General features: G+C 43.2%; 1 protein-coding gene across 2 annotated transcripts in view; it reads left to right on the forward strand.

Annotated features, from left to right (window-relative positions):
* COX10 (cytochrome c oxidase assembly factor heme A:farnesyltransferase COX10) overlaps positions 1 to 13131 on the forward strand; it is a 149756-nt gene that overhangs the window by 129094 nt on the left and 7531 nt on the right. For both annotated transcript variants that reach the window (XM_083148375.1, XM_083148376.1), the window contains exon 6: positions 12587 to 12819. In XM_083148375.1, the coding sequence (XP_083004501.1) occupies positions 12587 to 12819 (233 nt within the window). The remainder of the gene's footprint in view (positions 1 to 12586; positions 12820 to 13131) is intronic.

The raw sequence follows: 13131 nt of genomic DNA on the forward strand, positions 1-13131 counted from the left end.
GCTTGTGTGGGTTTTCTCCAGGTACTACAGTTTCATTCCAGTAAGAAACTGGTAGGTTAATTGACCAAAATTAACTGTGTGTGAATGTGTTTGTACATGTTTTAGGGATGTATGTATGTTCCACTGGAGCAGGTACTAATAGAAATGACCAAATATGTAAAACATTGGGGAATATATGTGTAATACAAATAACATATAATGATAATAAATCCAATAAAATTCATGAAAATGCAGTCAATATGTTAGTTGGAAGTTGGTGACAACACTAAGGCATGAGGTATAGACAGGGCCGGCAACAGAAATCTTGGGGCCCGGTACACTAACATCCCTGCGGGCCCCCCTTGACCCTGCACACAAACACACCACCACCTTGACCACCAATCCCACACCTCTCTACTCAGTGTGTACCACGAGTTTGTGATGTCACCAACATGGTACATGAGTCATGGTATCACATGCTTCCCATCTTTATGTCCGCAATTAAAAGGACACAGAGACCATGTCACTAATATATTACTTAAATGGAAGCAGTGCACATAAAACATACAATGAAACAATTCAAAAAACGACATACACTTGACACCAATGAAAAAGTCACAATACCCATGCTAGAAAATTGAGTAAACAGAAATAAACTAAAAAAGAGGGAGAAGGAGGGAGAGACTGAGAAAGAGGGTGCAGGAGAGGAAGAGAGAGAGTGGGGGAAATGGGAGAGAGAGGAACAGAGTATATATGTGATGGAGGGAGAGAGAGGATAGGAGAGGGAGCGCGAGAGAGGGGGAAAGAGAGAGAGAGGGTGTGTGTGATTAAGGGAGAGAGTGGATGAGAGAGAGAGAGGGGGAGGAAGAGAGTATACATGTGATGGAGGGAGTAAATGGATAGGAGAGGAAGAGAGGGAGCCAGAGAGTGGGGGTGTGATGAACGGAGAGAGCGGTAGAGAGAGAGAGGGGAAAGTAGAGATTGACAAAGAGAGATGGAGGGTTTCCCCAGCTTCTGTTGGGCTATTGGCAAGAGTCAAACATAGTGGAACACTTTTTTTTTTTTTATTGTGTGCATATTCCCTGTTAAATCTAATTACAACTAACTTCACCCAAATCACCCTACTCTCACTTCAGTGACTTCATTAATAAAACCCTCAATCCTCTTCTCCTCCCCTCCCTGGACCCCTCCTCCAACTTTACAGCCACGGCCAGGCCCACGCCACCTCACCTGTCCTCCAGTCCACACCTGGCGTCAGATCCAAGCCTTCTCCTTCTGTCTGCTGCCTGCAGATTAGAAAAGACGGCCAGGGTGCAGATGTCAGAGCCTGCGGCCGGGAGTGCGTGCACTGCAGTACAGGCACCCGGGGCGCAGTCCAGACAGAGGAACCTGTGGCCGGGAGCACGTGCAGTAAAGGCAGCCGGGCGCGCAGTACAGGCCGAGGAACCTGCGGCCGGGAGCACGCGCAGCCGCAGCACAGACAGCAGACAGCTGAGTGAGCCGGCCGAGACAGAACAGTCAGACAGCCAAGCGGCAGCGCTGCCGCAGCGGGGCACAGACAGGCAGCCCAGGAGCACACTACAGATAAAGTACACAACATTCCACCGCAGCCATGCCCTGCCTCTGGGGCCCCTAAGATCGTCAGGGCCCGTCACAGTTGTCCCCCTTGACCCCCCCATGTCGCCGGGCCTGGGTATAGAATTGATCAAATGACGATTAGTTATGAGAAACTGGGGTATTTATCCAGCTGCATCGGAAAACTAACCCATGAAGCTTCCTGTGAACCGTTATTACAAAATCAGCACTTGCCTGACTTGTTTGTGACAACCTACGACACTGCCAGGTTAAAAGTCACTGAACTCTTCAGTGCAACCCATTCTGTTATGGTTTTGTACTCATTTTATTACATATAACTCATCTCTTGAGTGCAATATTGCTACATTAGTAAGTCTGCTTGAAGCTAATGCTTCAAAAGCTAGTAGATCTAGTTTCACTTGCTGCCAACAGATGGCAGTGTAAACCCGCTCAAAGCAAATGCTTCCAAAGCTAGTAGATGTAGTTCTACTTGCTGCCAACAGATGGTATTTCAGAGTCACACAAACACTACACACACACACACATTCTGGATAATTCCAGCATTAAGTTATTTTAACTGTTTTCAAGTTGTGCCAAAATTATAACTTGAATACAGACTGATGTTCTGTATCTGATCTTTGTAGGTTAGCTGTGACTATTTGTAGTCTGGCTTCCAATTGGAACCTAAAATCAGTTAAAAAGAACAAATACAAAAAACAATATATCAGCTGTGTTAGAGATACACATCTAGCTGAGGTATACTGAGGAGGAACGGACACTCACCTTTCCTTCTTTCCTTCCTCATTGTGCTCCTCTTCAGTGAGCATCTCCATTTACAAGCAGAAAATAAGCTCAAATAGCCAGTCATCACTAAGAGCATAATAAAAGCATTTGTATTTTACATGATGAAATCAGTTATCATTCAAACATAAATGTGAAATCTCTGAGCATTGTGAGCTGTACAAAATGATCATATCGTTGCTTCTTATTTTATGAATGGCTGTCTCATTTAACTGTGTGCTTCAGTCCCAAACTCCCATTTGAAGGATGCATGCTTTCATTGTACAACAAAACCATAATAAATAGTGTATTGGGGGGGGGGCTACCTTTTTTGATATGCTGTATTTACCAACTGTCTGACAGTTTGCATAGCTTAAAAAAGCAACAGCTTTTACGTTGCTGACCAATTTAAAGCATATGATGTATAATTTATTTAGCATTATTATAAGTCTGTTGGCAGAGCCAATAAAAGGGAATAATGGGTGGACAAGTTCACTAGGCACATATAAAGCAGCAACATGGATTCAGTGTGTGAACAGTTCCTCCATCATACAGGTCAGCAGTTCTTAACCCACGAATACAACTAGCAGGCCACGTTTCTGTAGATGCAGGTGGGGTACTTGCAGGGGATGCGGTAAATATGCCGGTGGTCGGAATCACGACGGACAAATACAGACGCCGGAATCCCGACCGCCGCAATGCCGGCACTTCGTCCCTCAATGGGTGTCCACAACACTCATAGAGGGAGAATAAAAAAGTGTGCCAAGTTTAGCGAGGCACCGTGCCCACTGCATGGCGAGCCTGCAGGGAAGGGGGGGGGGGCGATCCACGGCCCCCCCTTGTCGGCATTTCGGCGGTCGAGATTCCGGCATCGGTATTTCGACCGCCAGCATTTCATACCGAATCCACTTGCTGAAACAGCAGAAAAGATTAAGAGGGATATTCAATCACCAGCGACCATCTCCCAACAGGGGTTGTCTGACAGCGCTGAGCAGGGGATCTCGCAGAACAAGCCCGACTTCACGAGCAGTCGGGCTCGTTCTGATGGGAATTGCTGAGCTCCCGGCCGCAGCTCGCCGGTTCCTGGACACTTCTCGCGGCCCCGCCCCTTTCTCACCCCACGGCAGGCGGGACATTGATTCCCGCCTGCAATTTCTCGGTTGGCTCGACAGCAGTGACCCAACATTGAATACCACCTTAATCACCTGTGCATGATTGAAGAAGAAACCTAAAACATGACCTGTTTTTGGAAGATGGGGGGGGGGGGGGGGTTTACTTGAGGAGTACAGTTGAAAGAGAACCTCTAATACACATCCACATGAATGGTGTGTGCCTTACTTCCCCTTATCAGAAGTGGTCTCTTGGATGTAGTACGTGCGGATGCGGCCTATCCAGTCCCTGGGAACTTGTGGCATCACTATTATCTATTTATTTTAGAATGAGGCCGACATTACCATGAGAATGTAAGCATTCAAAAGTAGTAATTGTCTATTCACATCAGTGTAAACAAATATCAGGTAATTGATTTGGGTCATTTATCTGATGTTATGGTCACGTCTTTGCTTTTCAGCTGTAAAAGACCAATCACTATTAAAGCAATTTGTATAATATTTAAGTGGTAAATTAGTACTATGTGTAGCAAAGCACAGAGCTGTCATCATATTTTTGAAGAATAAATAACGACATACACTTATGTTTGTACAAGAAAAACATAGATGTCTGTATTAATGTGAAATGTAATTTTGCTAACAATGGCGTAATATGACTTTTTAGAGGTTTTCATGTATATACTATTATAAGTTTGTGATGAAGATTTTTCTTGTTATATTTTCACATTGTTTAAAGGTATATGTAGAAAATAGATTGCATCCATTATTTACCAAAGACAGAGAGCAGTATAGTACCCAGGAGCCGTACTGCGTTAGGGATCTAATTCCACTAATCATTGTCTTCCAGCTCAGCCTTTCCCCTGGACCCTGTAACGCTTCCAGCAAAACCATCTTTTTTTTCTTTTAATGGCATTTTCAAACCAACCAGTGAGAATACCTATAGTACGCAATTAGGTTAAACGCCCACAAATACAACTTTCCTCGCCACCAGTTAATGGCATGGTGTGATCGAAGTAAATTTTTTTACATTCTCATTATCTATAAACCTTAACTACTAATACAATGTAATAAATAAACAGAGATACTGAATTATACCCTGCATATGGCAACATGTGGTACTGCGCATTACCCCATACTCACACAGTAAGAACAGGTACAGAACACTACATAAAGGGCTCGAAAACCTTGCATAAGCACAGCAGTGGTGGCGCTGTGCAATTGGCCACACATACAGAACCAAGACTCTCTTCCCGCATCAAGTTTGGAGAACAAAGGAAGTAGCATTATGTCCTTACTCTGGGTGTCACTTTCTTTCATTCAGTAAACCTCATACAGTTCTCAGGATGATTTTATAGTCTGTATGAAGGGGCAGTTGATATAATAATAATTATATCTATAATACAGTGTAGTAAAATGTGTTAAAGTATCAATTGCTTTTTATTTAGATATAGTTCTATATAAGCTGTAACACTGGCCCCATTCATCTGTCATGTGTGTGAATTATTTTACCACACATTCAGGGAATGAGCAGTTCTGAATTGTCATTGACAGCAGCACATCTAGACCAGTGATGGCTAACCTTGATGCTCCAGCTGTTGTTGAACTACACATCCCAGCATGCCCTGCATCAATTTTAGCATGGCCAAATTGTAAAACTGTAGCAGGGCATGCTGCAATGTATAGTTCAACAACAGCTGGAGTGTCAAGGTTAGCCATCACTGATCTAGACATTATAATAACCTTAAACAATCTGCAACCACATTGGTGCAGATGCTAAAGGGTACAAATCTTGCAGCTACCTTATATCATGCCAGTAGTTTGAGCACTTTGCAACAAATTGTGCACAAGGGCACTGTAATCACACCTAGACATATATATACTAGATAGGTTGGATATTGTACGAGACAGAAGATCCTGCCTGTGATACTGTACATCCATTGTTCTGCCTTTGCTGTTTTATGCTTTTGGACCCTCTATGCCAGCACCCAATAGATTTAAAAGAAAAGTCCACTTTTATCTCTGTGATAGATATCCAGCCTTTAATGAAGCTGCAAAGGTCCCGCTTTCAGATAACAGGGAAATCATCAGCCTGTCTAGTTCCAAATGATCTAGAACTGTGTGATGTTGGAATTAACAGCTGATAACATCTCTTTATTGCTTGTAAAGTTTGTGATTAATATTTGCTACACCCCAGTAGAAATATCTCCATCGGTATGAGGTCCCTGCAGAACCAACTTCATTCCGCCGGCCCCCACTGTTAACTGTTATTTTAATTAGCTATACATATTAAACTAGAAGGAGTTGCAAACCGCTTTTAATTAAAATGGAAATTGAAATTATGACCATTGTTTATCAGTTTTTTTTATTTCGCTGCCTCCTGCTTATCACAGTGAAACGCCCAACTATACAGATCCATAATAAAGTGATTGCATCAGTGTTATGTTAAAGTTAATTTAAACATACACGGAATTAAGATACTTTGCTGTGGAATTTTTATTTCCAAATACACTGAACTTTTATTTCCAAATGCCCTAACCTGTAAAGTGGACCTGACTACAAATTGCCCTTAGCTCTGTGGGTACTTGTTTCCTAGCACGGCGCCCACGATTTTGATCTTACAGCATCTTATAGATCTCATCGCATCGCATACAATATAGTGGGATGCGATACGATTTTTAATTGTAGAAGCACCCAGATGGGTGCTTACAATGTTAAATGCACCCCCATTGTGAACGCCACCCCCACTATCAACGCCAACCCGAAGCGTGGCGAGCGCAGCGGTACGTGTCCTCCTATCTTTTCATAACCCCACTATCCACGTCGGCATGGAGTTGATTTTAGATAGTGTGGCGAGCCACCGAGCCCGAAGCGCGGCGAGCAAACGCGGATGACTTAACATGTATTCCGCGTCCCCTCGCGGGGCTCACTGCGCTCGCCACGCTTCGGGCTCGGCGGCTCGCCACACTTTATAAAATCAACTCCACGCCAACGTGGATAGTGGGGGTATGAAAAGGTCGGAGGACGCGTACCGCCGCCCCTCGCGCAGTACAGTTTTCAGAGGATTGCTGCATTCGGGCTATTTAATCATGTCATAACACAGCAGATGTGAGCAGATAGGTAGTTGCTGGCAACCTGCAAATTAAAAAAAATTGATTTTTGGTACTCCTATCCTTTTGATCCTAGTAGTCCAGCCCCCTATTTAAATGAAGCTTCAATCATACAATCATGCAGCAGAGGGATTGTATGACAGATTGTGAGTACATTGTGGGCCAAATGTAATAGGGTGAGAGATTTTGGGAGAGTTTCCCCATTTTTTCAATTACATGGCAAAATCAACCTGGTTTTGCAGTGCAATTGATTGCTGCTTTAAAAAAAAGGGAAAACTCTCCCAAAATCTCTCACTTTCTGAAACTCACCCTATTGCATTTGGCCCTGTGTGTCCAAAAACCACCAAGGACTGCCGGGGAGTGTAAGGGGAAATTGGACACAATCTTTCTGATGTATGGCCACCTTATCACTCTCCATTTTATCACTTTTGAAGCTTAGTGCATCTGGTCCCAAGGCTTATGGGGCCTACACACATAGTGATGTCAGACCATTCAAATTATTTATTTATTTTATTTATTAACAGTTTCTTATATAGCGCACACATATTCCACAGCGCTTTACAGAGAATATTTGAACATTGACATCAGTCCCTGCCCCAGTGGAGTTTACACTCTATATTCCCTACCACATGTACACACACATACACACACACACACAGACATTCTATGGTTAATTATTATTTTTTTTTGGAGCCAATTAGCCTACCTGTATATTTTTGGATTGTGGGAGGAAACCGGAGTACCCGGAGGAAACCCACGCAGTTAGAGCCATGATGGGAATTGAACCCATGACCACAGCGCTGTGGGGCAGTAATGCTAACCATTACACCATCTGTATTGAACGATGTTACTTAATTAAACTACATCGCTTAGAAAATGCCCCTACATCCCTCCATGTGTAGGGGCCTAGCGATAGCGATGCGCTGCCCAGCTTCTCAGTGGAGAACACTGGTCCTGACAGATCACTCAGTACACCAGTGACACAATCTTGCTGAGTGATCATGCACAAGGCAGGAGGCATTTGCCAGTGTTCCATGTTACATAATGGCAAATGCCTCCATTTAATACCCCCACTATCCACGGCAGCCCGAATCATGGCAAGCGCATGCGTTACGCGTCCTCCTGACCTTTTCATACCCCTACCATCCACGTCGGCGTGGAATTGATTTTATATAGTGCAGCGAGCCACCGAGCCCGAAGTGTGGCGAGCCCTGCAGGAAGATGCGGAATACATGTGACGTTATCCGCGGGGCTCGCTGCGATCGCCACACTATATACATTCAGCTCCACGCCGACGTGGATGGTGGGGGTATGAAAAGGACGGGAGGACGCGTCCAGCATCCGCTCGCCACGCTTCGGGCTGCTCTGGATAGTGGGGGGTATCAGGAGCACAGTCACACTTGACTTATCATACATCTGAGCAATAGCTACTCAGAGGTCAGAGGCAGGAGCGTCTCATTGCGGGAGCGTCTGAGACACGCCTACGTATCACACAGATAGAGCGCCTCTCCACCGGCGCCCTCATGATCCCCTCTCCACAGAAGAGAGGATATCATGCGGGTGCCAGTGCTGTGTGAGAGGCGCTCACTAGGCTTCACAGGAGCTTAGGAGTAGCAGCGGTGGGCTGACGTGGAGTCAGCGTAGGACGCTGATAACGTAGATTACAGAAGTAAGGCAGCTGGCGAGCTGCCAGGATTCAAACAGGCTCTACGCTGATAACGTAGCTTAAGGCAGTCTGGCAAGCTGCCAAGATTCATAGATAGAGCGGCTCGCGCTGCCGCCGTGAAACTAAATAAGTACCATTTTGTTTTATATGGTAATGAATGAATATACTCCATAAACTCATCACAACTAAAGGAATAAATTGCCAGCTGTTTTGTACATTTTTCGATGACAAAGTTGGGCACAAAATGTTTTATGCTGATGAAATATAACTTATACTTAAAAGGCGTTTTATGTAGTTGTGGCAGCTGGTTTTACCTCCTTGATGTCCTATTCTGCATAATAAATATTCATTAATAACACATTAATGTACTAGCTAAAAAATAAACAGAATCTTTTACTTACTATAAGTTATAAAATATTAGTTTGTTCTATAGTATTGCTAGTGGATTCACCAGACGTTCCCATCAAAGGTGATCAGTGTGATTGCCAGTGCAATCCCTGTACAGATCCGTCAGGATGACATGCAGTGGACTGCAGTAACATTTAATCTGAGTGTGGGAGCCAGTAGCCAGTGACTGAGAGCAGGTGTTACATTAAAGGTGTCTTGGAGCCCAAGGCAAACTCCTTATGTTACAGGTCATAGTTCATATGAGCAGTTCTGAGCTAGAGAACCGCAGCTACAAGACATCACATAGGAGACGCCTCCACCTCTGATCGCATATTCTGACCTGCAAGCAGCTACGTAACGCCACACAGTCTGGTACAATGTGCAGGAAGATGTGATTTCTGCATTGCAGAAAGGTGTTGGTGAAATGGTTAATCACAGGCACACATAAGTAAATTAATAAAGCATATTTCGAAAAATTCCTTGAGGCTGCAATTAATGAATAGATGTTTGTTTATTGAAACCTCCATCCCTGCAAACTCCACATCACCAATAATGACTGCAGGGTAATGAACTATAACGATTTGATACGTTTTCTAATTGCAGCAAAAATACTGATACAGCCAATAATAGTAATAATAATGTGCAAGATACATATACAATTGAATATGAGTAGGTAAATAAAGGGATTGAACTAGTGTACCTGACATCCACCATGGCAACCATTCTGTCGCTTGGGCATATATACAGTGCAGCACTTGTAGTTTAATAAGAACTAAATACTGAGGCAATAAAATCAGTGGGACTATATACACTTATTTGTAATGAATGCTGAGTCAATTTACAAAATGGCTGCCTCCACATTTATTAAGTGAACAGATAGCGTAGGTACTTTACTCTAAGGAACCTAATTGAAAAGTCAGTTGTTTGAAATTGAGAAACATTGACAACATACCTCACATTTTCACATTTTTAAAGTGCAGTGGGCCAGATGTACTAAGCTTAAAAAGTGATTAAATGGAGAGTGATCACTTTTCAAGCCTTAGTACATCTCGCCCAATATGCAGTATAGTACCAACGTGATTGAATAAAGCACATATGGGGAAGCCTGAATTATTAAAAAAACGAACATCTTTTTTTAACCTTAATTACTATGTTACTATATTAGAATAAACCAATCCGAACCACTGGCCATTGAATCAATATGGCTTTATTACAACTAGTCTAGTGTGTAGCCAATGGAAATTAGAAATCTAAAGGGATGTATGGTCCTTCATGGCTGTGCTGTATTTCATTGATCAGATTTACTTATTTTGCAGATGAGTCTGTGTTTGCGTATATGACTTGCTGTGACAAGCAACACTTAAGCGCCCATACATGGAGCACTGTTTGGGTGCGATGCATGCTCCCATACACACCATATTGCACAGCACATAGGGCCTTATTCTAGTTCACTCTTTCTGACCAATTCCTTCTTAGATGGACAAAACCATGTGCACTGCAGGTGGGGCAGATTTAACATGTGCAGAGAGAATTAGATTTGGGTGGGGTTTTACTTCAAAGTGAGATCTATATTGCAGTGTAAAAATAAAGCAGACAGTATTTACCCTGCAGAGAAACAAAATAACTCACCCAAATCTAATTCTCTCTGCCCATTTTACATCTGCCCCCCTGCAGTGCACGTGGTTTTGTCCATCTAAGAAGGATTTTGTCAGAAAGAGTGAACTAGAATAACCCCCATAATGTATGTGCAACACATACTTTTTGTACTAAATCGCATCTAGTACAACAAGCACACTGCTGTAGCACATTGCGTGCATTACTAGATCTGATCATTGGTGTGTGCACATTGAGTGTTAGGGGTGCACTGGCACACCCTAATGCTGTACACAACCTGTATTTCATTAAAAGTAGGGCCCACACAATGTGTTTGTTTGAGTGTATGGCTTTAGTTTTGGGGTTTTAAATTTATGGCCAGCCGTATGGACTCATACTCTTCCTCAGTCTTCACCACTACGATTGTGGTAAGACAGTTTTTGTTACCAGTGGAGGAAAGTTCTGGGCAGTGAAAAAAGAATGTGGTATTCTGAATGGGACTCTTCTGTGCCACTTTCCTGCACAGCTGCTGCTGCATTGCACTTGCTTTCATATGCTAATGTCCCAAGTAGTAAATACATGAAGCCTGTCCTGCTCACTGTTCTATCTTCCACAGATGTGCAGTCATCGTTGGTGCTGGTACCAACCCCATTCTATTTGCAGAAGATCTGCCAGACGCATACCAGGCTCAAAGTCGTATAGAGTATATGCAAAAACCTATAACACTCCCATCAAAAACAGCTGCTTTGTGCGGTGTGATACCCATTGTCAGTCGCTGCCCATATACACCTACTTCACACTTGTCTCCATTTCTTTGTGAAACACATCCACCTACTTGTGATGGCATATGAGTCGTGTAGGCCTAGGTAACCCATATTTTGCGTTTCAGACACGATCACAGTTGGTTCGAAATTGTAATGCATCTTTTCTACTCAGAATCACCCCTGTGCACTGCCTGTGCTTATATTTTTTTCCACTACCACTTTTTGGAGATTGGGAAATTCTGTTTGACCCTGTGTTTTAGTCCCTCTCATCTATGTGTAATGCTGAGATAAACCAGAGATGGAATCTTTTACCTGCCTGACTTTCCTACTCTACAGTACACCTGGAAACCCCCAATTCCAATCATTTATAGCTCCAGGATAGAGGTTGCTGATGAGAGGTGCTACTCTTGCATGGCTCTGACTCCTGTAATATGACAGTTCTGTAAAGCTGTAATTACAGAAACTAGACCTATGGTCCATGAAATGTCACTTGTCATGTCACACAGACATGTCAAATGACATGTCACATAGAGGTCTTGGCTGTGTGACAGACATGTCACTTACAGCCACGACCACAGCAGAAGGGGGATATACTGGGGTTTCCAGGAAAAACACCCAAACTCTGTGAAACCAAACAGGCTCTTTATACAGGTGCTGCCCTTATACAAGAGGATTGGTTTGGAGTGCTTAAACTGGAGTGTAAGCACATCAGCATTTCTATATAGAAGATTAATAACCATGGTTGGTATGTATTTGACCAGGTTGAAATTAGAATGAGTTAACCTTACTTTTAGCAGAAGAGTGTATGTGTGTGTATTTATTTATTTATTTATTTATTTACAGTTTCTTATATATCGCAGCAGATTCCGTTCCGCTTTACAATAGTAGACAGTGATAAAACAAACTGGGTAACAACAGACAGACTTGGAGGTTGGAGGGCCCTGCTGCAAGCTTACAATCTATAGGGACATAGGAGGGAAACACAAGGACAGGCACCAGTAATAGCATAGCAGTCCCACCAAGTTACAAGTCCAGAAGGGAAGCTATATAATACATAAGTGCCTCAGAGGGTTATGCGTGTAGAACTTAAATATGATAGGCTTGCCTGAAGAGGGGAGTTTTCAGGGAACACTTGAAAGTTTGGAGGCTAGTGGAGAGTCTTATTGTGTGTGGAAGGGCATTGCATAGGCGGGAGCAGCCCGATGAAAGTCATGTAATAGTGAATGGGAGCTAGTGATCTGTGCAGAAGAGAGACGCAGATCATGTGCAGAGCGTAGCGGTCGAGATGGGATATGTATATGTATGTGTGTGTGTGTATGTATGTGTATATATATATCTTTATTATAGTTTAGTTGTAATAAGATAATTGATGAATTTAAGGGATTTGATCCTGTGTAATTCTCTACTGCAGCGTTACATATGTGACCGTGCCTCTCTGGCTTCCCTGCTGCCACTCTTCCCAGTGTAAACACTGCCAATGGGTTTAGTTGATTATAGCTCATTGCTAGCTACAGTATAAGCTTCCTCATTCATATAAGATAAATGTTCTTGTAGAAAAGTTTGGTTACAATTGCTGTGCAAATGGCAGCTTAAAATATGTACTATTTTTTTCTCTTCCCTCCGCAGCCCTCTTTTGGCAGTGTCCTTTGCTGCAGTCTGTGCAATCCCAGGGATCTCACTGCTGACTTTCGCTGTCAACCCCCTGACTGGGGCCTTGGGTGCTTTCAACATCTTCCTTTACACCTGCTGTTACACCCCTATGAAGAGGCTCAGCATCACTAACACCTGGGTGGGTTCTGTGGTGGGTGCTATCCCACCAATTATGGGCTGGACAGCAGCAACTGGCAGCCTGGATGCAGGTGAGTAACTATTTAGTTGTGTACTGTCCAGTGTTTGTTGGGAACCAAGGCTGGTCTAAAACCACAACTACATTAATAACCTACTATTGTATGAAAAAGTAAGCTGCTACTTCTATCCGTGATATGACTGTTATTTAGATGTGTTTTCCTAAATACCCCCTGTTGTCAGATCCTGTTAAATACAATCTACAGTACCTGTTTCTAAGCACTCAACAAATTAGCCCCTCTCATTTGTGTTGAAGCTCTCAGTTTTACAGTTCAATCTGTAAAAAAAAATGCCTGATATCAGTCCCTGTTCTTGTACCTTCTTGA

This window comes from Crinia signifera, chromosome 6, assembly GCF_055691185.1.
Source record: "Crinia signifera chromosome 6, ASM5569118v1, whole genome shotgun sequence".
NCBI lineage: Eukaryota > Metazoa > Chordata > Amphibia > Anura > Myobatrachidae > Crinia > Crinia signifera.